Source organism: Bufo bufo, chromosome 5 (genome assembly GCF_905171765.1).
Source record: "Bufo bufo chromosome 5, aBufBuf1.1, whole genome shotgun sequence".
Taxonomy (NCBI): domain Eukaryota; kingdom Metazoa; phylum Chordata; class Amphibia; order Anura; family Bufonidae; genus Bufo; species Bufo bufo.
The window spans coordinates 84,292,698-84,319,343 of NC_053393.1; the positions used below are offsets into that span (position 1 = coordinate 84,292,698).

At 42.2% G+C, this 26,646-nt stretch overlaps 2 protein-coding genes across 2 annotated transcripts in view; both read right to left on the bottom strand.

Moving 5' to 3' along the window:
- The window catches only part of SLC26A7 (solute carrier family 26 member 7), a 102,409-nt gene extending 93,138 nt beyond the window's left edge, over positions 1 to 9,271 (bottom strand). The window contains exon 1 of the mRNA XM_040433260.1: positions 9,013 to 9,271. Coding sequence (XP_040289194.1) covers positions 9,013 to 9,214 — 202 coding nt within the window. The 5' untranslated portion in view covers positions 9,215 to 9,271. The remainder of the gene's footprint in view (positions 1 to 9,012) is intronic.
- A 2,468-nt stretch (positions 9,272 to 11,739) lies between these two features.
- Positions 11,740 to 26,646, bottom strand: part of LRRC69 (leucine rich repeat containing 69) — a 37,306-nt gene continuing 22,399 nt past the window's right edge. Inside the window, exons 3-8 of the mRNA XM_040432402.1 lie at positions 25,402 to 25,474; positions 19,152 to 19,347; positions 17,997 to 18,068; positions 16,065 to 16,166; positions 12,171 to 12,353; positions 11,740 to 11,957 (exon numbers count right to left, since the gene is read on the bottom strand). Coding sequence (XP_040288336.1) covers positions 11,847 to 11,957; positions 12,171 to 12,353; positions 16,065 to 16,166; positions 17,997 to 18,068; positions 19,152 to 19,347; positions 25,402 to 25,474 — 737 coding nt within the window. The 3' untranslated portion in view covers positions 11,740 to 11,846. The remainder of the gene's footprint in view (positions 11,958 to 12,170; positions 12,354 to 16,064; positions 16,167 to 17,996; positions 18,069 to 19,151; positions 19,348 to 25,401; positions 25,475 to 26,646) is intronic.

The following is a 26,646-nucleotide window of genomic DNA, read 5'->3' on the forward strand; positions in this document are numbered from 1 at the left end:
ATGTGGAATTATATACATAACAAACAAGTGTGAAACAACTGAAAATATGTCATATTCTAGGTTCTTCAAAGTAGCCACCTTTTGCTTTGATTACTGCTTTGCACACTCTTGGCATTCTCTTGATAAGCTTCAAGAAGTAGTCCCCTGAAATGGTTTTCACTTCACAGGTGTACCCTGTCAGGTTTAATAAGTGGGATTTCTTGCCTTATAAATGGGGTTGGGACCATCAGTGGCGTTGAGGAGAAGTCAGGTGGATACACAGCTGATAGTCCTACTGAATAGACTGTTAGAATTTGTATTATGGCAATGAAAAAGCAGCTAAGTAAAGAAAAACGAGTGGCCATCATTACTTTAAGAAATGAAGGTCAGTCAGTCAGCTGAAAAATTGGGAAAACTTTGAAAGTAAGGGCTATTTGACCATGAAGGAGAGTGATGGGGTGCTGCGCCAGATGACCTGGCCTCCACAGTCACCGGACCTGAACCCAATCGAGATGGTTTGGGGTGAGCTGGACCGCAGAGTGAAGGCAAAAGGGCCAACAAGTGCTAAGCATCTCTGGGAACTCCTTCAAGACTGTTGGAAGACCATTTCAGGGGACTACCTCTTGAAGCTCATCAAGAGAATGCCAAGAGTGTGCAAATCAGTAATCAAAGCAAAAGGTGGCTACTTTGAAGAACCTAGAATATGACATATTTTCAGTTGTTTCACACTTGTTTGTCATGTATATAATTCCACATGTGTTAATTCATAGTTTTGATGCCTTCATAGTCATGAAAATAAAGAAAACTCTTTGAATGAGAAGGTGTGTCCAAACTTTTGGTCTGTACTGTACATGGGGAACAGGCTCTGGGTGGCCAAGACAGAGCACCAGTAGAGAGGGCAGTTTGATCTGCTGACAAGCAGGAGAAGCTCCCGCAGTTTCATTGTCCACCATCCAGACACAGGGGGCAACTTTATTACACACCCCTGTTTCTGCCTGGACCATTTCCAGGTGCTTAGCAGAAGGAAATTGGTGTCATGGCACCCAACATGTGTCCTGCCATTGTCAGCCATCCCCATCTTCATTTGCAGTGGTGTCGTCAATGAGAAGCCTGGACTGCTACAGACTGAAACCCTATAGTCTGTTTGGGATCCAACAGTAAGGTTAGAGTATGGAGGCCTCATGGTGACCAATTCAATCCTGCCTCCAACAGTCGACCACCTCTAGTAGTGATCCAAACACTCCTTACATCTGTAGTTTTCCCCATTAAACTTTTCCTTTCGCTCTAATATTGTAATCACTTACATAAAAACATTTCATCACTATATTCACATATTTCATTTAATTCCAACAACTCTTTCTTAACGCATTTTTTTTTGTCAGTGAGTATAACGCTACCTGCACACGTTGCTGATCATGTGCCGTTTTTTCACATGTGGAAAAACAGCAGCCTAATAAATGACAGATTAGATAAATCTCATGTACACTTTGCTTTTTCTTTCTGTGTGGAAATTAACCTCCCATGTGGATTTAGAAATCCACAGCATGTCAATTATTTGTGCAGATTCTTGGTGTGGAGGTTATTTGTGAGGTCTGCAGCAAAACCACATGAAATCCGCAGCAAAATCTGCAAGTTACAGATGTGGATTTTGTTGCGGATTGTGCGTGGAACGTAGAGAAACCCACACGGAAATGTTTGAGTCAGTGGTGTTTTTTTTTTTTTTCAAAACGCAGCATGCCCTGGGTATGTTTTTAGCAGTTTTCCAACAATAATTCGTAACTATAGGACATGGAAAATGGTAGAAAACATACATACATACATAACTAATTTATAAGCGGCAACAAAAATGCATTAAAAATGCAAATGAAAAATTTAAAACAGATTTTTCATGAGCAAAAAAAAACAAAACACTGACGAAAAGTGTGTGTGAAGGAGGCCTATGGGTGCTTGTGTCTAAGTCAGTGTCAGACGACCATGTGCAGTCCAGAAAAAACATCATGTGTATCAGCGACATCTCCCTGACCAGCCGCACCTCATCTGGCTCAAACTCACAGCATTAGGCTACATGCACACAACGTTTTTATCTGCGTCCGTTCCATTTTTTTGGCTGATCGGATGGTTACCCATGCATTTCTATGGAGCCGTTAAAATTGCGGTGTAGTCAACCATTTCTTTTCCGCGTCCGCTGTCCGTGTTTCCCGTCCGCAAAAAAAGTATTGCATGTCCTATTCTTGTCCGCAATAAACGTTTTGCGGATCCATTGAAGTCAATGGGTCCGCAAAAATGCGGATGACCAACGGAAGCCATCCGTATGTCATCTGCATCCGGTTTTTTTTGCGGATGGTTGCTGGGAAACCTGTATATACCAGTATCCTGGGTGGGGATATTTAAATTTCAAGAATTACAGACTTCAGTTTTTTTTTTTCACACTAGCGTTTTTCTTTTCCGGTGCTGAGTTCCGTCCTAGGGGCTCAAATCCAGAAAAGAACTGATCAGTTTTATCCTAATGCATTCTGAATGGAGAGTAATCCGTTCAGGATGGTACTATACCTACTATTGGAATCAATGGAAGCTCTTAGCACACATTTTGATCAAACTTGTGTCGGGCCCATCCACCACGCGTCAAGGTGGCTTCCGCCAAGTACAAATGAAGCTGGTTCCTTCACTGCCCTGATAATGTGGACTTGGATAAGTCCAAGAGAGGCGGTATCTTAGTGATAGGGACCCGTCCGCGGAAGCCATCTTGACGCGTGGTGGATGGGCCCGACACAAGTTTGATCAAAATGTGCGCTAAGAGCTTCCATTGATTCCAATAGTAGGTATAGTACCACTTGAATTTAGAATGATCCCCATTTCTCAGCTTTACTGCTAATATGTGTGTGCAGCCAATATTTTTTTTATTATGTTTGCCTTATGGATGTGCACCCATGACTATGATTATGAATAAGAATATTCCAGTCTTAACTTTCTTGTAATATTTATCTGAGGGTGGCGCCTCTTTTAGACTGAGCACACGCCCATATGCCTGGAGCTTCTGAGCAAAGTACAAATGAAGCTGGTTCCTTCACTGCCCTGATAATGTGGACTTGGATAAGTCCAAGAGAGGCGGTATGTTAGTGATAGGGACCCTTCCGCAGAAGCTACCTTGACGCGTGGTGAATGGGCCCGACACAAGTTTGATCAAAATGTGTGCTAAGAGCTTCCATTGATTCCAATAGTAGGTATAGTACCACTTGAATTTAGAATGATCCCCATTTCTCAGCTTTACTGCTAATATATATATATATATAGATATATATATATACACTGCGTGCAGAATTATTAGGCAAATGAGTATTTTGACCACATCATCCTCTTTATGCATGTTGTCTTACTCCAAGCTGTATAGGCTCGAAAGCCTACTACCAATTAAGCATATTAGGTGATGTGCATCTCTGTAATGAGAAGGGGTGTGGTCTAATGACATCAACACCCTATATTAGGTGTGCATAATTATTAGGCAACTTCCTTTCCTTTGGCAAAATGGGTCAAAAGAAGGACTTGACAGGCTCAGAAAAGTAAAAAATTGTGAGATATCTTGCAGAGGGATGCAGCACTCTTACAATTGCAAAGCTTCTGAAGCGTGATCATCGAACAATCAAGCGTTTCATTCAAAATAGTCAACAGGGTCGCAAGAAGCGTGTGGAAAAACCAAGGCGCAAAATACCTGCCCATGAACTGAGAAAAGTCAAGCGTGCAGCTGCCAAGATGCCACTTGCCACCAGTTTGGCCATATTTCAGAGCTGCAACATCACTGGAGTGCCCAAAAGCACAAGGTGTGCAATACTCAGAGACATGGCCAAGGTAAGAAAGGCTGAAAGACGACCACCACTGAACAAGACACACAAGCTGAAACGTCAAGACTGGGCCAAGAAATATCTCAAGACTGATTTTTCTAAGGTTTTATAGACTGATGAAATGAGAGTGAGTCTTGATGGGCCAGATGGATGGGCCCGTGGCTGGATTGGTAAAGGGCAGAGAGCTCCAGTCCGACTCAGACGCCAGCAAGGTGGAGGTGGAGTACTGGTTTGGGCTGGTATCATCAAAGATGAGCTTGTGGGGCCTTTTCGGGTTGAGGATGGAGTCAAGCTCAACTCCCAGTCCTACTGCCAGTTTCTGGAAGACACCTTCTTCAAGCAGTGGTACAGGAAGAAGTCTGCATCCTTCAAGAAAAACATGATTTTCATGCAGGACAATGCTCCATCACACACGTCCAAGTACTCCACAGCGTGGCTGGCAAGAAAGGGTATAAAAGAAGAAAATCTAATGACATGGCCTCCTTGTTCACCTGATCTGAACCCCATTGAGAACCTGTGGTCCATCATCAAATGTGAGATTTACAAGGAGGGAAAACAGTACACCTCTCTGAACAGTGTCTGGGAGGCTGTGGTTGCTGCTGCACGCAATGTTGATGGTGAACAGATCAAAACACTGACAGAATCCATGGATGGCAGGCTTTTGAGTGTCCTTGCAAAGAAAGGTGGCTATATTGGTCACTGATTTGTTTTTGTTTTTGAATGTCAGAAATGTATATTTGTGAATGTTGAGATGTTATATTGGTTTCACTGGTAAAAATAAATAATTGAAATGGGTATATATTTGTTTTTTGTTAAGTTGCCTAATAATTATGCACAGTAATAGTCACCTGCACACACAGATATCCCCCTAAAATAGCTAAAACTAAAAACAAACTAAAAACTACTTCCAAAAATATTCAGCTTTGATATTAATGAGTTTTTTGGGTTCATTGAGAACATGGTTGTTGTTCAATAATAAAATTAATCCTCAAAAATACAACTTGCCTAATAATTCTGCACTCCCTGTATATATATATATATACACTGCTCAAAAAAATAAAGGGAACACAAAAATAACACATCCTAGATCTGAATTAATTAAATATTTTTCTGAAATACTTTGTTCTTTACATAGTTGAATGTGCTGACAACAAAATCACACAAAAATAAAAAAAAATGGAAATCTAAATTTTTAACCCATGGAGGTCTGGATTTGGAGTCACACTCAAAATTAAAGTGGAAAAACACACTACAGGCTGATCCAACTTTGATGTAATGTCCTTAAAACAAGTCAAAATGAGGCTCAGTAGTGTGTGTGGCCTCCACGTGCCTGTATGACCTCCCTACAACGCCTGTGCATGCTCCTGATGAGGTGGCGGACGGTCTCCTGAGGGATCTCTTCCCAGACCTGGACTAAAGCATCTGCCAACTCCTCGACAGTCTGTGGTGCAACGTGACGTTGGTGGATAAAGCGAGACATGATGTCCCAGATGTGCTCAATTGGATTCAGGTCTGGGGAACGGGCGGGCCAGTCCATAGCATCAATGCCTTCGTCTTGCAGGAACTGCTGACACACTCCAGCCACATGAGGTCTAGCATTGTCTTGCATTAGGAAGAACCCAGGGCCAACCGCACCAGCATATGGTCTCACAAGGGGTCTGAGGATCTCATCTCGGTACCTAATGGCAGTCAGGCTACCTCTGGCGAGCACATGGAGGGCTGTGCGGCCCTCCAAAGAAATGCCACCCCACACCATTACTGACCCAATGCCAAACCGGTCATGCTGGAGGATGTTGCAGGCAGCAGAACGTTCTCCACGGCGTCTCCAGACTCTGTCACATCTGTCACATGTGCTCAGTGTGAACCTGCTTTCATCTGTGAAGAGCACAGGGCGCCAGTGGCGAATTTGCCAATCTTGGTGTTCTCTAGCAAATGCCAAACGTCCTGCACGGTGTTGGGCTGTAAGCTCAACCCCCACCTGTGGACGTCGGGCCCTCATATCACCCTCATGGAGTCTGTTTCTGACCGTTTGAGCAGACACATGCACATTTCTGGCCTGCTGGAGGTCATTTTGCAGGGCTCTGGCAGTGCTCCTTCTGTTCCTCCTTGCACAAAGGCGGAGGTAGCGGTCCTGCTGCTGGGTTGTTGCCCTCCTACGGCCTCCTCCACGTCTCCTGATGTACTGGCCTGTCTCCTGGTAGCGCCTCCATGCTCTGGACACTATGCTGACAGACACAGCAAACCTTCTTGCCACAGCTCGCATTGATGTGCCATCCTGGATAAGCTGCACTACCTGAGCCACTTGTGTGGGTTGTAGACTCCGTCTCATGCTACCACTAGAGTGAAAGCACCGCCAGCATTCAAAAGTGACTAAAACAGCAGCCAGGAAGCATAGGAACTGGGAAGTGGTCTGTGGTTACCACCTGCAGAACCACTCCTTTATTGGGGGTGTCTTGCTAATTGCCTATAATTTCCACCTGTTGTCTATCCCATTTGCACAACAGCATGTGAAATTGATTGTCACTCAGTGTTGCTTCCTAAGTGGACAGTTTGATTTCACAGAAGTGTGATTGACTTGGAGTTACATTGTGTTGTTTAAGTGTTCCCTTTATTTTTTTGAGCAGTGTATATATATATATATATATATATATATAAAATTTTATTCTGTTTACTTTCCCTCCTGCAGGCGATGCGCCGTGCTGACAATGTTTTACAGATTTTGCCTGATTGCTGCCTGCCCTGACCCTGATCTAAGTTTATGGACTTTGCCTGACTGCGCCTGCCCTGAGTTCTGCCTTTGTACCTTGACTACACTTCTGTCTGATCAGCCTCTGGCCTCCCAGCATCCACTGGGTGTATTCTGTCATCCGGAGGTCAGTCCAGTGGGTTCACACTCTGGTCCCGATTCCCTTGTGTTTCAATTCCCCTCTGTGGTAGCACCTGGTACTCCCCTAGGGAAAGTCTCTTCTCACCATCAGAGGTATCGTGTGAAGAACTAGGAGTGTGCTTAGACATCGCCTTCAGAGGGAGTTGGTTACGTGGGGCAGCGGTTTCTCAATCGCTGCTCAGAAGAGACTGGAGGGCGCAAGGGAAGGTAACAAGTGAAGGAGCTGTCTTGAGCTGTGGGGATGGTTGGGCTTAGGCTTCATGAACTGTTGGTGATGTCCCACAGGGCACTTTGGACCTAATTTACACACCAAAGTTCATTTTCTAGCATTCTGAAAGATTGATAAACCAAAAGGTATAGTTTTAATTATGTTAGACAGCACCACATTGCCATCAGGTACATACAGAAGAAATAGATGACTGATTCCCTTTAACGAAGTCATATAGAGTGAATAAATGTGCAGTCTGCCTGCTCCATAGGAGCCCAGACATGAAAGATGCATGTTGGTTTTGTATAAGGGCTCGACTAAGCTCATGTACAAAACTAATCGTAGATGTAGAGTGTGTTCCTAGTACCGTAACATGTTTAATGATACATTTCCTTTACCTGTAATCACCACTAGGGGGAGAGTTATGTATACAGATCTTTTACAGCTAGTATGATCTGTGAGAGCTGCATAAATATGAATGCAGAGAGTACCTGCGAGTAATGGCTGCAGGAAGAGTTGAATTTAATAATATTAATGATGTTTATATAGCACTAACATTCTGCAGCACTATACAATCAAAGGGAACATGTACAGACATCAGAGTGACATACTAATCTATAATTCAAACAATAGCAGTGAGGGACCTGCTCGCAAGAGCTAAAAATCTGAGAAAATGGAGGTGACACCAAATCTAAAATATGCTTGTTTTGTATGGTGGCCCAGCCATTCTTTATAAGACAAGGTAGAACACATAAAGCTGCATGAGCCAGTATCTATGTACTGTATGTACAGATATTAAAGAGATACTCTGATCACAATAAGTTATCTATAACCGTTAACTGTATTACTCCACTCAACCTGTGTGTATTGGGGCTAGTATTCAGTGACACCTGTCTGTAGTACTGCAGAGGCTAACCTTTTCTCTTGCTTCCTGTTCAGCTGCTAACTAAGGTGCTGATCTACCCTCCAATTTATTCTGGGCTGTTTGTTCCAACTCTTTGCCTGAGCTTTAGGTATTCTTGTGTTTGCTAGTCCTGGTGAAGGTATGCTTTTTCTGTCTGTCTGCCCACGTACAAACTCTGCCTGTTTACCGACTCTGATCCTCCGTTACCTGCCCTGACCATGGACTTGTTTTATAGATACGCTTGAACTCTGCCTGCCCTGACCCCGGATTTGTTTTATGGATACACACAAACTCTGCCTGCCATGACCTTTATCTATTTCCTAAGGGTATTATTGCCTGACCCATCGTTGCTTCGCACCGGTGTCACTGACCCCCATCAGTCAGCTGCCAACCACACCAGGACTATTCTAAGAGGTAGAGACCTGGTGGGTCCCCTGCAGTGAAGACCAGATCCCTGTATAGGGTTTAAAGGGTGAAAAGCCCAAAGTCAAAGCAGGCAGGGTCCACTTCCACTGTCCGTTACAAGATCACATGCAGTGCCCCTGTATGAATGGAGCAATGATTGAGCAAGAACACTGCTGCTTCATTCATCTCTATGAGAGAGCCAGACATAGTTGAGTTCAGCACTCAGCTATTTCTGGCAGTCCCATATGGTTTGAATGGAGAAGTGGTCCACATGTTTGACCATCATTCTATTCAAATGGGAGACATGGGTCCCTATTCTTATGATTGGTTGTGGTCCCAGTGGTCAGACCTACTCCAATCTAATACTTACAGATAACTGTTATAGATAACTTGCTCTAACCAGAATACCCCTTTAAGTGCTTTTGAGTGCATGGACTATAGTCATTAGCTCCTATTTCAACATGTGCAATAGATGGAGTTCTTATAATTTTTTGTCTGTATTTTCTATGGAAATACAAAGATACGCAAAATACCTACTGTAGTCAAATGTGTCATTTAGTCCTGTATAGCCATGTTTTATCATGCTGAAATTTAAAACAGTTGTTATATCAAAAGCATAGTAATGAGGATGTGCGATCTAGATTCTCTCTCTCACATATTGGATGTCATTTAGTCCTATTTAAGATCTATTCTGCATTTGACAGTATGTACACCATGCTACATACAACAGGTATTACTGCTGATCATGTCACCCGTGGTTAATACACAAAGTACAATAAATACATGTCATTACCTTGTGCCACCTGCTGGACAGACAGCATCATCCCTGTGATAAGGTCTGGAATGAAGTTTTCCTGTAGTTTATACCTGGTAGCCCACTCTAGTATAGGGATTCTTCTTAGCCACCATCGTCTCACTTCTGACAAGCTGATAGTCGATAATCGCCCCCAAACTAAACGCAGATAACCTTTCCTGCATGGTTTGCCGCTTGTCATATCTTCTCCTTAATCTTGCAAATGAAAATGAACGCTGCTGCCCAGTGTAATACTGCTTCCTCCTGTCCTCTCAGCACCTGAGAGCTGGAACGGCTGAAGTACTCTGTGACGGCTCTTGATTTGCATTGCTTCCCGCCCCTGTACAAGTGCATTTGGCAGAACTCCTTGTGCAATATGCGTAACAGAGCTCTATGAGAAGAATGATTTTGTATAGATGCTTATATTTTTTCAGATACGGTACCTTATAGGACCTGTGTAGACAGCCACAGCTCATCATTCACCTATCCTAAACATTCAAAATCAATACTGCCAAAACATGAGCACTGGCTTAGTGACATTCTTGGTTGGTAAAAATACAGAGGTCAAGTGAGGGGGGCAGATCACAAAGGGCTTGTAAGCAGAACATCCTTTCCAACCACTAGAGAGGCACCTTAAAGGCTTGGGTAAAGGAGCATTCATAAGAACACTTCCCGATCACTGGCCAGTGTGAACATGGAAGCATTTAGACGACAAGCGAGCCAACACGTCTGTTAGCCGGTTGTGACTTTTAGGTGGGCCTAAAAGTCATCATTATTGGCAGCACATCTCCACATGCCAAGAATACGCAAACTTTTTGGGAACCGAACAATCTCATTCATCTTCATACAGTTTGTATTTGGTTGTGTAATAAGTCCTTAAATCGAGAACCAATCAACTTGCTATGTCGTCGATTGGCGCTCAGTATAGCCAGGTATCGGACCATCTAAAACAATCCTTTTAAAGCCAAAGGCTGGGAATGAATATTTGTTGAAATGTCACCTGTAAACATACCCCCAATCAGCCGACAAACACGCAAGCACTCACCCGTCAGCTGATCGGATCTTCTGTTCGGGTATAAAAAAGCTAATTTGTCAATAGCACTTTCCCATGTAAACAGGGGATTTGCTGCTGAGAGTAACGTAAAGGGAAGACAACAATAATGCTTGTAAGTATAAATGGACTTCTGCTCATGTAAAAAGGCCCTTAAATCCTTCAGGACCTTACGATTTTAGTTTTTTTACTCTCTGCCTTCCCAAAGCCATAATTTTTATTTTTTTTCTGTTTAAATAGATGTATGAGGGCTTGTTTTTTGACAGACTAGTTGTACTTTCTAATGGCATCATTTAATTTTGCATATGATGTAATAGGAAGCTGGGTGGAATTGGACAAAATGGAATTCTGCCACAGTTTTATTTCTACAGCAGTACTTGTGCTGCGGGTCAGTATGATTACAAAATACCACGTTTATATAGTTTTTCTTTTGTTTTAATATATATAAAAAAAGCTAAAATTTTTTATTTTTTCTTGGCATCGCCATATTCTCCCATAACATTTTTATATCTACGTTTACAGAGCTATATGAGGCTACTTTCACACTAGCGTTCGGGGCTCGAACGGATCCGTCCAGCCCTAATGCATTCTGAGTGGATGCGGATCCGCTCAGAATGCATCAGTTTGGCACCGTTTGTCCTCCGCTCCGCTCAGCAGGCGGACCCCTGAACGCAGCTTGCAGCGTTCGGGTGTCCGCCTGGCCGTGCGGAGGCCATTTTGAAGTGTGCATGACTTTTTGATTGCTTTTTATAAAAATAATTTGGGGCAAGGAGATGTGATAAAAAATGGTGAATCGGTCATTTAGATTTTTTTCTATTACAGCGTTCACCGTATGGGATAAACACGTTTATATTTTGGGGAAGGGGGCAGTCAGTCAATGGCCACCACTACCTTTTGTTGTCCCTCTACAGAAGTATGCAGGTCTCTTTCCTGCAGGTAGAACGATTCAGAACCTGACAATTCTGTGATAAGTGGAGCCACATTTGGCACTGCTCATCTCTTCCTGCAAAATTAATGTGTCAAAGACTTCATCGGAGGTTCCTGCCCCTGTGCCAACCACTAGTTGATTGACATGTTGGGCTGTCTTTCTTTTTAAGAAGAGGGTCTTCAGCAGCTACAGCCTGTATTATACAATACTGTTCCCAGCTGCCTCAGAACATTAAATGTAGCTGCTAGAGACCAAATACTTAACAAATGATGGTCAGGGGTCTCCTTTTTTCTCGTTAAAATAAGGTTCCACAGCAGCAGAGGTGTGTATTATAAGGAGAAATGTATCCCCTGCAGTAAATTATAAAGAAAATCGGAGCTCTGTGAACTGTAGAAATGTATTCAGCCTCCAGCCCTGCACTTTTGTGCGCGCACAGAACTCCTTGGTCATGTCTAATATTGGGCAGCAGGGTGGCTCAGTGGTTAGCACTGGTGCCTTGCAGCGCTGGGGTCCTAGGTTCAAATCCGACCAAGGACAACATCTGCATGGACACACTCCAAAGACATACTGATAGGGAACTTAGATTCTGAGCCCCATCGGGTAAAGCGCTGCGGAATATAGTAGCGCTATATAAGTGCATAAAACAAAGAAATATTCTTTTAATTTACAGTATCTCATCCTGACACATCCCATATAAATGATACTATACATGTCAATAGTACTGACACCAGTGGCACACAACTACATAAATAACATATTTATTTAAAATACTGCATATGGTTTACATAATATAACATGTAATAAAATGTTTATTACATCTAGAAACCACTTTGAAAAATATATATATTAGTCCGCTCACTGGACTGCTACTCCAAAAATATCACTGTGTCTCTGGTCAAAGCACTGGTAGGAACAAAGTAAGATCTTCACTGGTAACAGCTGTAGATTCTTCGAGGTCTTCATTTTCTGTTCATATCGAAGAAGTAAAGATGAAAATTGTTAAGCACATGTAATACACAGGCATCAAGAAATACATACACAAAGGCTAATGCTGATAGTGCTGTGACTGGACACATATCCCATGTGCTGTAGTATCTATCTAATCTATGTCATTATCCATCTATCATTTATCGATCTAATATATATTTATCTATCTACATAATATCTATTTTTTATTACCTTTTTCACATCCACAAATTGTACGCACTCCAACCACATATCTAGAAACCACTTTCCACACAGGGCACAGACATTTCTACTGCTCAGCAGTCTTCTAGCATCCGGAAAATGTTTTATTTGTTCTCGCAATAATAAGGAGCTTCCATTCTGCAGATGACTTAAAATATGTCTCGCTGTTATTTCCTGGAAGATGATGATAATACAAATGGTAAACCACGATTGTAAAGCAGTCATTTTAGAAAAAAAAATAACAAGGAGGAAAACAATATGAACAATTCTTAGGGTACTTTCACACTTGCGTTGTTTGATTCCGGGAGGCAGTTCCGTTGCCTGAACTGTCTGCCTGATCAGGCAAACTGTATGCAAACGCATGTCATTTTTCTGACTGATCAGGCATTTTTCAGACTGATCAGGATCTGATCAGTCTGAAAGATGCCTGATCAGTCAGAAAAATGCATTGCAATACCGGATCCGTTTTTCTGGTGTCATCAGGCAAAACGGATCCAGTATTTATTTTTTTTATCATTTTTAAAGGTCTGCGCATGCGCAGATCGGAAGGACGGATCCGGCATCGCAGTATTTTGAATGCCGGATCCGGCACTAATACATTCATAGACACATAGAAACATAGAATGTGTCGGCAGATAAGAACCATTTGGCCCATCTAGTCTGCCCAATATACTGAATACTATGGATAGCCCCCGGCCCTTATCTTATATGAAGGATGGCCTTATGCCTATCCCATGCATGCTTAAACTCCTTCACTGTATTTGCAGCTACCACTTCTGCAGGAAGGCTATTCCATGCATCCACTACTCTCTCAGTAAAGTAATACTTCCTGATATTACTTTTAAACCTTTGCCCCTCTAATTTAAAACTGTGTCCTCTTGTGGTAGTTTTTCTTCTTTTAAATATGCTCTCCTCCTTTACCGAGTTGATTCCCTTTATGTATTTAAAAGTTTCTATCATATCCCCTCTGTCTCTTCTTTCTTCCAAGCTATACATGTTAAGGTCCTTTAACCTTTCCTGGTAAGTTTTATCCTGCAATCCATGTACTAGTTTAGTAGCTCTTCTCTGAACTCTCTCTAGAGTATCTATATCCTTCTGGAGATATGGCCTCCAGTACTGCGCACAATACTCCAAGTGAGGTCTCACCAGTGTTCTGTACAGCGGCATAAGCACTTCACTCTTTCTACTGCTTATACCTCTCCCTATACATCCAAGCATTCTGCTGGCATTTTGTGCTGCTCTATTACATTGTCTTCCCACCTTTAAGTCTTCTGAAATAATTACTCCTAAATCCCTTTCCTCAGATACTGAGGTCAGGACTGTGTCAAATATTCTATATTCTGCATTATTTTGCACTTATCCACATTAAATTTCAGTTGCCAGAGTTCTGACCATTCTTCTAGTTTTCCTAAATCCTTTTCCATTTGTCGTTTCCCTCCAGGAACATCAACCCTGTTACATATCTTTGTGTCATCAGCAAAAAGACAAACCTTACCATCGAGGCCTTTTGCAATATCACTTATGAAGATATTAAACAAAATTGGTCCCAGTACAGATCCCTGTGGAACCCCACTGGTAACATGACCTTGTTTTGAATGTTCTCCATTGACTACAACCCTCTGCTGTCTGTCACTCAGCCACTGCCTAATCCACTCAACAATATGGGAGTCCATGCTCAATGACTGCAGTTTATTGAGAAGTCTTCTATGTGGGACAGTGTCAAAAGCCTTACTAAAATCTAGATATGCGATGTCTACTGCACCTCCACCCTCTATTATTTTAGTCACCCAGTCAAAAAAATCTATAAGATTTGTTTGACATGATCTCCCTGAAGTAAACCCATGTTGTTTTTCATCTTGCAATCCATGGGATTTTAGATGTTCCACAATCCTATCCTTTAATAGGGTTTCCATTAATTTGCCTACTATTGATGTCAGACTCACTGGTCTATAGTTGCTCGATTCCTCCCTACTACCTTTCTTGTGAATGGGCACGACATTTGCCAATTTCCAATCTTCCGGGACGACTCCTGTTACTAATGATTGGTTAAATAAATCTGTTAACGGTTTTGCCAGCTCACCACTAAGCTCTTTTAATAATTTTGGGTGTATCTCATCAGGCCCCTGTGACTTATTTGTCTTCACCTTAGACAGCAAACTCAGAACATCTTCCTCTGTAAAGATACATGCATCAAACAATTTATTAGTCATCCTTTCTAGTGGAGGTCCTTCTCCTTTTTCTTTTGTAAAAACTGAACAGAAGTATTCATTAAGGCAGTCGGCTAGCCCTTTATTCTCTTCTACATACCTTCCGTCCTTTGTTTTTAATTTAGTTATTCCTTGTTTTAATTTCCTTTTTTCATTTATATATCTGAAGAATGTCTTATCCCCTTTTTTCATAGACTGAGCTAGTTTTTCTTCTGCCTGCGCTTTATAAGTTCTTATAACTTGCTTGGCCTCTCTCTGCCTAATCTTGTAGATTTCCTTATCTTCATTGCTCTGGGTTTTTTTATAATTACAAAATGCTAGCTTTTTATTTTTAATGATTTGGGCCACTTCTGCTGAGTACCACAGTGGTCTCTTCCTTTTTTTGCTTTTACTGACAAGTCTAATGCAATTTTCTGTTGCCTTCAATAATGCACCTTTTAAGTAGTCCCATTTCTCCTGGACTCCATGTAATCCGTTCCAGTCTGATAAGGACTCATTTATGACTAATTTCATTTTTGAAAAGTCTGTTTTTCTAAAGTCTAAAACTTTTGTTTTTGTGTGGTGGGACTCTTTCACAGTTCTTATATTAAACCACACTGACTGGTGATCACTAGATCCCAAGGTTTCGCCTACAATGACATCATATACCGAATCCCCATTTGTGAATACAAAATCCAAAATGGCCTCCCTCCGGGTTGGCTCCTCAACCACTTGTTGTAGAGATAACCCCAGTAGGGAATTTAGAATATCTGTACTCCTGGTAGAACTTGCTATTTTGGTTTCCTATGGAAAAAAATGCCGGATCCGACATTCAGGCAAGTCTTCAGTTTTTTTCGCCGGAGATAAAACCGTAGCATGCTACGGTTTTCTCTTTTGCCTGATCAGTCAAAATGACTCAACTGAAGACATCCTGATGCATCCTGAACGGATTAGTTCTTTTCCGGTATGGAGCCCCTAGGACGGAACTCTATGCCGGAAAAGAAAAACACTAGTGTGACAGTACCCTTACAAAGGAACTGGTAAGGATGTAGATGTAGTAGAGGTATAGCTCTGTCCGGAAGGCTATATGGATGCAATTTCTAAACATACAGTAAGTGTCTTAGTATATATAATGTATTTTATCACTGTTTAGTAACCTTTTAAACCCTTGTTAAGCCTATTTTATTCCCAGATCTTAGAATTCACGGTGTTAAATAGCTTGTCCTTTAGCTAGCTGAATGGACTTGCATGTTTCAACATACACAGAATCTCCACATCTTATCCCGTGGACTACTTGGGCACACAAGGTATATTATAGTTGAACATCATTTTGTGTTCATTTGTATGAACTTTATAAACATCAACTTCAAGCTCTATGTTACTTTGGGATCATCTGGATGCAAATTAGCGCATGTCAGCCAAATCAAAGACTCTTCCAAAAGGAAGAGCAACAGGTGTTTCAGAAGGTCTTGCACCTGTTGTTAGTACAGAGAATGTTACTGGTAGACTGGATAGATGCCTAAGATGCAGCTCTGGAGGATACTAGTTCTCGTTGAAGAGACTCAGTGGGTGAATGGAGATTTATTTTTTAGGCACGGCTGCATGGCAAAGAAGTATGGAAGAAAAGAAATAAGCTCATGTCAGCCAAACCAGTGAGACCTCAAACTGTGTGATAGTGAGAATGTGGGCACATTTTTACCTTTAGAGACAATATTTCTTCATCTTGAACAGCATACACAGGTTCCTTTTGAAGCAGTGGATTTTCTTCACAGTATAGTTCTTGTAAAGGGACTTCATGCAGCTGTAAAAACATGTGCACTTACTAATGGAAGCCAAAAATGTGAACATAATAGAAGCTCACAGATGCACCCAAAGCCTGAATCTTAAGCCACTTACGGTATATGTATTGCACAATAGAAAAACAGGTCCACACTGATGTCACTTGAACACAATGACTGATTGTGTGGACCTGTAATAGTGATTTCTACTGTTTTGGATACTTTTACCCATTATAATAACTGGGAGAACTGGTATGTACACTGCCTGTCCAAAAAAAAAAGTTTCTACCTGGATTTAACTAAGCAAATAGTTATGAGCCTCCTATTGGATAATTACTGCATGGGCGATTATCTTTCAGCTGGCAACAAGTTATTTAACCCCAACTGGTGCAATGAGTTGCTTCTCATTTCTTAAACAACCATGTCGAAAGACACATCTTGTGGTCGTGGAAAAGATGTTAGTCTGTTTGAGAAGAGTCAATTCATTGGCATGCATCAAGCAGAGAAAACATCTAAGGAGATTGCAGAAACTACTAAAATTGGGTTAAGAACTGTCCAACGCATTATTAAAAACTGGAAGGATAGTGGGGACCAATTGTATTCGAGGAAGAAATGTGGCGGGGAAAAAAATCCTGAATTATCGTGATCGGCAATCACTTAAATATTTAGTGAAATCAAATCGAAGAAAAACAGCAGTAGAACTCAGGGCTATGTTAAATAGTGAAAATAAGAGCATTTCCACACGCACAATGCGAAGGGAACTCAAGGGATTGGGACTGAACAGCTGTGTAGCAGTAAGAAAACCACTAATCAGTGAGTCAAACCAGAAAAAAAGGCTTCAATTTGCTAGGGAGCATAAAGATTGGACTCTGGAGCAATGGAAGAAGGTCATGTGGTCTGATGAGTCCAGATTTACCCTGTTCCAGAGTGATGGGCGCATCAGGGCAAGAAGAGAGGCAGATGAAGTAATGCACCCATCATGCCTAGTGCCTACTGTACAAGCCTGTGAGGGCAGTGCTATGATCTGGGGTTGCTGCAGTTGGTCAGGTCTAGGTTCAGCAACAGTATGTGCTCCAAGAATGAGGTCAGCTGACTACCTGAACATACTGAATAACCAGGTTATTCCATCAATGGATTTTTTTCTTCCCTGATGGCACGGGCATATTCCAAGATGACAATGCCAGGATTCATCGGGCTCAAATTGTGAAAGAGTAGTTCAGGGAGCATGAGACATCATTTTCGCACATGGATTGGCCACAACAGAGTCCAGACCTTAACCTCATTGAGAATCATTGGGATGAGCTGGAGAAGGCTTTGCGCAGCAGTCAGACTCTACCATCATCAATGCAAGATCTTGGTGAAAAATTAATGCAACACTGGATGGAAATAAATCTTGTGACACAGAAGCTTATCGAAACAATGCCACAGCGAATGCATGCCGTAATCAAAGCTAAAGGCGGTCTAACTAAATATTAGAGTGTGTGACTTTTTTTTTTTCTGGTGGCAACTTTTTTTTTTTTGGGACAGTCAGTGTAGTTTGACTGTATAACTCCAGAGCTAAAATTGTTAGTTCATTCTGTCAGTGCTTCCTTAGGAACTGAATGGCTGCGTTCATGAGAACATTTACTAGAGCCAACACAGGTTTTAGCTTTTAAGGGGCAATCTAGGATTAGAAATAGGGTCGGTTGCTTTTTTCCAGAAACAGCACCACTATTTTTCAACGGCCATTTCTGGTATTACTGCTCAGCCCCATTCACTTCATTTGGGTACAGACTGTGGATGAAGGGGGAGAGGGGCAGGCCCTTCTCTTTATTCTTGGACAACCACTTTAACTTGGAGGAATTAATACTTACTCTTGATGGAAATGCTTGTATTTGATTTCCTGCGACATCCAGAATTTTCAGCTTCCTCAACCGACAAAGCCCCTAGAGATAAGATAAAGTAATGCAAGATATATCTTAATCCATATAGAAAACTAGGGGTAGGAGATGCCTCTTAATGCATCAGCCAAATGGCATTTTAGCACTAAACTAATGGGCACTATTTATACCCACTAAGCAGACCCCATCCTCCAAAACAAGGACAACTCTCCAAAACAAGGACAACATCTGAGCAGAGATAAGAGAGGTCACAAGAAAAAATGGGAAACATTACAGATGAGCACCACCTGTGTTCAGTGGCCAAGATAGTTCCAAGGGGAGCTCATTTCTTCAAGGAGGTTTATGTCACACAACAGTAGTCCATCCAGCCCACCCTGTACTCTAATTAACTACCATAAACTTTATATCTATATAGGTTCAGATTTTGGCTTGTGATGGGTCCATTTAAGATTTATTTCCCTTGCCGCCACAAGGAGCTAGACAACCCTGGATAAGCTTAGCTGCATGCACTTACTGTGTCACTCACATTCCATGGAGGCTCTTATGGGCAAGAACTTGCACCTAATTTCTGAATATGCCCTCTTAGATGGGCTGATGCAGCGCTAATGACGAGCAATTATCGGCACTTTCATATGGCCCAAAGGCAGAATGAATGGGTATGAATGATTTTTTATTACAATCATTCATCTCATGTTCACTTTGCATAATGTCAGCATCACATCCCCTTGCTGGCAAAAATTGCCAGTGGCGCTTGAAAGTTGCAAGCAATTGCCTATATGTCGGGTGACCGGTGACAACTTTACAAAGGCCAATAATCTGGAATGAGTGTTCATAGGAACATTCCCAATAACGGGCCCCATCCTCTGACAGTGTAAAAGGGCCCTTAGTTCCCCAATTGTAAATTGCTGTAGAATATGTTGGTGCCATATATAGATTATTATTATGGGGATGGCCGAGGGTATCATAATAGTGCCTGTGCCAGGTTAGCAGCTTGGTAAGCTGGCTAGTGGATACAATTAAGTCTCTCCAGTTAAAAGGATATCTGAAGATCTATAGACATCTACCAGACGTCCTATGTACATGACCTGGTCTAGTTAAACAGTGATTAGCACATAATAAGGTCCTCACCTCTGGAAGGCCAACCAGATTGTTCCGATAAATGTGCAGCTCCTTCAGATTGCTCAGAAAGCCGATCTGCTCTGGTAGTGTCTGCAGCTGGTTATTGCCAAGGTGCAACTCACACAGATTTTGTAGGACACACAACTCTTTGGGAATGTTTTGTAAGGAGTTATGATTTATACTGAGCTTTTCAAGACTCTGCAGCCTACAAAGATGACATGAATAAGTGAGGTGTGCTGTATGATATCATGTTGGGGATGCAATACATGCAAAAACACCACAAAATGCATGCTTTATAACGGTTAAATGTAATAAACACATAAGATGATATAGCAATAGCTAAGGCTACTTTCACACTAGTGTTAGGAGCGGATCCGTCTGATGTTTCATCAGACGGATCCGCTCCTTTAATGCAGACGTTTGTATCCGTTCAGAACGGATCCGTCTGCATTAAAACTTAGAAAATTTTCTAAGTATGAAAGTAGCCTGAGCGGATCCGTTCAGACTTTACATTGTAAGTCAATGGGGAACGGATCCGCTTGAAGATTGAGCCATATGGTGTCATCTTCAAGCGGATCCGTCCCCATTGACTTACATTGTAGGTCTGGACGGATCCGCTCGCCTCCGCACAGCCAGGCGGACACCCGAACGCTGCGGAGCGGAGGCTGAGCGCTGGCAGGCGGATGCATTCTCAGTGGATCCGCCTCCATAGAGAATGCATCAGGGCCGGGCGGCTGCGTTCAGGACCGCTCGTGAGCCCCTTCAAACGGAGCTCACGAGCGGACACCTGAACGCAGGTGTGAAAGTAGCCTAAATCAGTTGGCTACATTGCTGAAAATTAAAGAGAATTTTTCAGCTAAATGTACCATATGTGACCCATGGCAATGCAATGTAGTGCTGCCTAACATAATTAACCATACATTTGGTAATGTTATCCTTATTTCTGAATTTCAGAAAATGAACTTTGATTAATATGCTAATAAGGCCCAAAGTCCCCAGCATGGCGTCAACAACTGTTCAAAGACCCCAAGATCAACCTCCTCTCCCAAGTGCCCAAGACTGCCTCTTCAATTATTCCCAGTACCTGCCCTTTGTGCCTTCCAGTTCGTCCCTCTTCTGCAACGTCACTATTTTCATCAATTCTGTACGCGACGCCTGCGTTCCATCTACTGTTAGAACTACTGTGAAGAACGGTGCAGGGAAGGCAGTGTACAAGCTCAGGCAGATTCTCAGTCTTCACCTGCGCAAAATTTCAATGAGACATGCTGAAGCTCGAACGCATGCGTCGCAGGCAGGAATTGAAAGAAAACAGTGATGTCACAGGAGAGGGGCAGACTGGAAGGTACACAGGAGACGTACTGGGAACAAGTGAAGAGGTGGTCTTGGGCACTTGGTAGATGCAGTCTTGCCCTCTTGGAGGAGGCGGTCCTGGACTGTTTGAACAATTTTTGACGCCCCTCTGGGCACTCTGAGCCCCATTAGCATACCAAAGTTCATTTTCTGAAGTTCAGAAATAAGCATAATGCTAACAAAAGGTATGTTTTTTTATGTTAGGCATCAGTACAATGCATTGCCATGGGTTAAATATACTAAAATTACATGACAGATTTCCTTCAAATGAGCTCATCTTAGAGGCACATACAGTAAAGTATAAATTACATGCACAATACATTATTATAGCTCTACTTTGCTTGTCATAAGGATAACATAACAAACATCAACAGGTGAAGTGATGAACAATTATGACAATGGCTTCTGTAGTCTTTCCCCCATGTCACTCTGCCCTCGCCCCCTTACCTGTCCATTACAGTTAATAGCGCAATGCTTTCTCCAGTCTCACAGGTCCGCCACCTGGGAATAAGATTTGATTCTGGCGCTTCAACTTAAAAACATTTCTCATATACGCTATTTACTCACCCTGGAGTCAACTAAAATGCTGGTGCACGCCCTCGTCATCTCCCACCTGGACTACTGCAGTAGTACTGCAATATTCTCCTCTGTGGCCTCCCATCTAGCAATCTCGCTGTCCTCCAATCTATCCTCAAATCTGCTGCTCGGTTAGGGTCTATTCACACGTCCGTAAGTGTTCTGCGGATCCGCAAATTGCGGATCCGCAAAACACGGACACTGGCAATGTGCATTCTGCAATTTGTGGACCGCACATCGCCGGCACTATAATAGAAAATGCCTAATCTTGTCCACAATTGCGGACAAGAATAGAACATGTTTTATTTTTTTGCGGAAACGGAAGCACGGATGCGGAAGTGCGGATAAGCAAATGTGGATGCGGACAGCACATTCCGGCCCTATTGAAAATGAATGGGTCTGCACCTGTTCCGCAAAATTGCAGAACGGATGCGGACCCATTTTGCAGATTTCTCCTCTGCCAATCTTTTCAGTGGCTCCCCACTGCCCTGCGAATTCAGTTTAAAATACTAACAATTACATATGTGGCCGTCCACAACCAGTCCCCTCCTTACATCTCTTACCTGCTTTCTCAATACATCTTTACACTTAATCTCAAATCCTCAAAGGACCTATGTCTCTGTTCTTCTCTCATCTGTTCACATAATCAACTACAAGATTTCTCACGTGCATCTCCCATACTCTGGAACTCGCTACCCCAGAACATCAGACTCTCCCCCAACATTCAAACCTTCAAAAGTAACCTAAAAACCAATGTTTTCTGGAAAACCTACCTCCTGTAATAAGCATGCTGCAACCACACAGCCACATGAGCAACATTTACACTCACTACCCTTCTCTTGTAGATTGGAAGTTCTGTCAGGAAAGGTCCTCTCCCCCTCTGTACCAGTCTCTTAATAGTTTCTTGTCTATTTTATTTTTATATTATAACCCTCTCTTGATGTACAGCACCATGGAACTAATGGTGATTTCAAATAAATAATACAAATAAGAGGTCATATTTGTGCAGGTGTCACTAAACAGTAGAACAATGTTCCATAACTCCACAGTCTGCTAAATCTTCCTGAAGGTCTTTTGCATTAAATCGGGGGTTCTAATTTGCCTTTCTAGCAATCCTATGAGCAGCTGTCTCTAAAATGTTTCTTGGTCTTCCAGAACTTCTCTTGACCTTCATTGTTCCTGTTAACTGCCATTTCATAATTACTTTTTGAACTGCTTTTATGCCTTATGGAGACCATTTTATTTTCAACTTGCTTAACTGTTCACAGTAACAGTAACTTTGACCAGGGGTGCCAAAACTTTTGCATGACACTAACTATATGACCCGCTGTCTACAGTACAATAAAACATTGTAACTAGCTGCACTAGCGCTATGTGCACAGGCACCTTCCATTAGAAAGTAATGATACATTTGAGAAATCAATTACAATACTGTGAAAATATGGACACTAACACCCCTCCTTCAGTGCCATCCATACCAAATAAACTCTGGTAATGAAAATTTCCCCTTAATAACATATTATATGACAAATGAACCTGAGCTATTTTGACTTTATGATGTGACAGTTGTGCAACTGATGATGTAACTGTTCAGTAATGTGTCCTAGTTATGTATTATACCTCCTGTAATTTATAATGTTAAGCTATTTTAAGACTGATGAATGAATATTACATTTTGGGTGTCATACTGTACGTGTTGGTGGCTATTCTCACCTGGTGGTAATTAGCTTCATTATTGGGCTCAGCACTTTGCAGTTATGCTGCCAGAATGCCCTACTAGTTACATAGATGGAAAAAAAGACACAGGGCCTTCAAGGTTAACCTTTCTCAGATCAATTAAAGAACATTAAAGGGGTTATCTTAGTAAAGATAATGAGGACAGTGACATCACATGGCCTAGGAAGAGGACCGCCTGGTCTCTAACAGCTGATAGGCGGGGGCCCCCACGATCTGATATCGAACAGGATAAGTGATCAACAACGATAGGGTCTCCCAATCCCTTCTGTGTATGGAGCGGCAGTATGCATGTAGATCGACTGCAACATTCACTTCTAGGAGACTAACCTAGTAACACAGAAGTGAATGTAGCAGACGACTGACATGCGCACTACTGCTCTGTCCAGAATGAGGACTTGGGACTTGTTGTTCCAGGAATTGCTGGTATGACCCCCCCCCCCACCACCACCACCACCATCATTATCCTGTGGATAGGCAATAGATACTTTAAGTGAGATAACCCCTCTAAAGTGGTAATCCCATGATTAATGTAAATTAGACATTATATAGTACATGACAAATTGATCCAGAAATGTATTGCTCTACATGCTCTGATAGATTCTCTTCAGACTGGCAGCTGAGGGCATGTTTCTTTTCTTGAGGGGGGCTGTCCTTTCTCAGGGAGCTTGTCCATTCTGCTGCAGCTGTCCCTTGTAACCGTCACAGCTTCTGACAGCAGATAGGGCTTGTGGCAGTTGAAGGATGGAAATGAGCATGTGCGACCACCTCAGGAATGTTACTGATGTGGACAGAGAAATAGCAAAATGTGGCGCCATATAGATACATATTGAATAACTCACTCGCTATACAAAATTTTTGATTACATGCACTTACAAAAGTATTCAGATCAAGCTGCTGGTTTGAAAAATGTAGAATATTTTTGTGGGACAAATCTTTCAAGCATAAACAAAGTTTTGTATTGTCACAAACTTACCAGCCCGGGACCCATCAGCGAGATCTCAGTGCCAGAAGAGACCTGCTGTGAAGCCATGTCCCCTGGTGACGCGACAACATGCCTAGCAACAGGAGGCAATGCTCTGTTTCTCTCCATAGTGTTGGAGAAAAACTAGCAGTGCTTGATTATTCAGCTGTTCTGTTCCTGTGTACTGTGTCTGACTAATGGCGCACAATGGACCTCTCAGGTTCTGATCCTGGGACTCGGTGCTCTATTTATAAACCCCTTCCTGGCCATACACCTTTGCCAGTGATAGCTTCAGACTCCCTAGCTGTGCTCCTGGCTCTGGTTCTGTGTGTGTGTGTGGATTGCTATTATTGTTATTGACCTTGGCTTGCCTGTGACGACTCTCTGTCTCTTGTTTTGGTACTGTGCTTCCAGTCTGGTTCTGACTTTGGCTTGGCTTTGTGACTACCCTCTCTGTGTTATGATATTGTACTGTTTCGTCCTTCTGGTTCTGACCCATTCCCATTTGACACTGTCTCTGTGCTGTTCTGTTTTTGTGTGTGTCTGTCTTGCACTTTAGCAGAGTAGGGAAAGTCGACCAGTTGCGGACTCGCAGCCTATGGCTTGCACTGCGAGTAGGCAGGCAAAGCGGGCAAAGTTCAATCAGGGCTCACTGCTCGTGTGTTCCTGCCTACTGTGGTAACATGTATCATTAGAAACTTAATTTCCAATCCCATCCACAAGTCCATTAATAAAGAGATTAAACAGAATCATGGATCCTTGTGATACCCCATTGCTTACCACTACTAACTACTATTACTACTACTACTGCTATTACTAATGCAACTAGCAGTAACATCCAGAGATCAAGAGAGCTGATCCCTATACCTGAACAGGACATTCGGGCCCGATGTCAGGGACAAGAATGTATGCAGAATCCAGAAGGAGGGTTACACCCTCCAGACTAATTACGTAGATATTATCCTGTCGCAGCTACAGCACTTACAGTGGCACAAGCATTGCTGCATAGATTTTCTGGACCAGTGCCCAACCAGACAGTCTATACATGTCATACACACATAACACTATAAAACAGTAATGAAATTATATGTACTGTATGCTATTTGAACATATAAGCAGGGTTGTCCAGGATTATAAAAACATATCTGCTTTCTTTCAATAAAAGGTACCACACCTGTCCATGGGTTGTGTCTGGAATATCATTTCAGCTCCACTGAAGTAGAAGGGATTAAGCTGAAATACCACACACAACCTGCGGAGAGGTGTGGCACTGTTTTAGGAAGAAAGTAGCCCATTTAAAGAACACTGCTTTCCATATACTGTACTAGGCATTTGAACATCATAGAGGAGAAGGTCTCCAGCTCTCGGGGCTCCCCTCTATCAGTCAGAATGGAGAGTCACTTACAAAATCTCTCACTCTGGAAGATCTGGCTCATCCATTCATCTGAAGAACTGACCGGTAATCTTACATTGCAAATGCAATGACCACTGTACGGCTGATAGCGTACGACCGAGCAAGAGTACCCCACCCATAACATGCATGCTATAATATAGTTGTAGAGAAGAGACAATAAGACCTTTAATATCTATTACAGATATAATATGTTGAGAATTAATGATGACCAACTGACTCACTTTTCAATTTCCGCAGGAAGATTTTCAATGAAATTGTTGTTCAGGTTTAGTGATTTCAGATTTGGTAATCCATCTGAAAAAAAAAAAAAAAAAGTCATTTTCAATAAATAATCAAAGAAACCTCAGTTCATATTGCATATGGTCAATATTAGGGATGAGCGAATTGACTTCAGATGTTTCATCCGAAGTCGATTCGCTCATCTCTAGTTAATATGTTTTTTGTGAGCATATTTCTAGGCACAGATTTACATTTTTGGGATGTACAACTTAACAGAACAGTATACAGTTTCAGAAACATAAAACGTTTAAGTGAATGATTTTGGATGAATTGTTCCCCCGTCTCACATGAACCGGTGTCTGAAATGCCACCGGTGTCTAAAATGCCGGTCTTAATAAATGGACCCCATTGTTTCTGATAGAGGAGAAAAATTTACTTCTAAATTTTGAAGGTCTCTCTGCAAGTTGTTACGAGGACAATTGGATTTCTCCTCTGCATATAATCCACAGAGTAATGGGCAGGTAGAAAGAATTGACCAGGTTCTTGAGAACTATCTACACTTCTTTGTTCCGCCAGCAAGACGACTGGCTGTCTCTGCTCCCATGGGCTGAATTCTGCCATAACAATCACTCCAGTGAATCTACTAACAAGTCTCCTTTCTTTATTGTTTATGGTCAATATCCTCGGTTGCCTGAACCTTATGAGCTATCCACTGAGGTGCCAGCTGCTGATGCCGCAGCCAGGGACTTTTTCCAGGTCTGGAAGGAGACAAAGGCTTCTCTTTCTAGGTTCACGATGTCCATGAAGAAGTCCACCACAAGTCTTATCCAGTGACAAGGTCTGGTTGTCTTCCAAAAATATTTGCCTCAAGGTGCCATCCTGCAACTTTACTCCTCCATTTTTGGGACTTTGAGATTATATATCAAGTCTGTTACAAACCCTGTCTGCCCCATCCCTCTGCGATTCTCAATTCCTTTTCTGTGTCTCTTCTCAGACCTCTGGTATTAATCCGCTACTCCAAGTCTTCTGTTTCTGCTCTTGTCCCTGTTGGTGCTAAAGATGAATTTGGGGTCAAAAATATATTGGATATGAAGAAGGTCAAGGGCAAGGCCTTTTATCTTGTGGATTGGAAGGGTTCTGAAGAGAGGTCTTGGGAGCCTGCAGAGAATATCAATGCTCCAGTCATCCTGAAGAAATTCCTAGCAAAATCAGATCCTACGAAGAAGGGGTGTAAGTGGGAGGGGAGT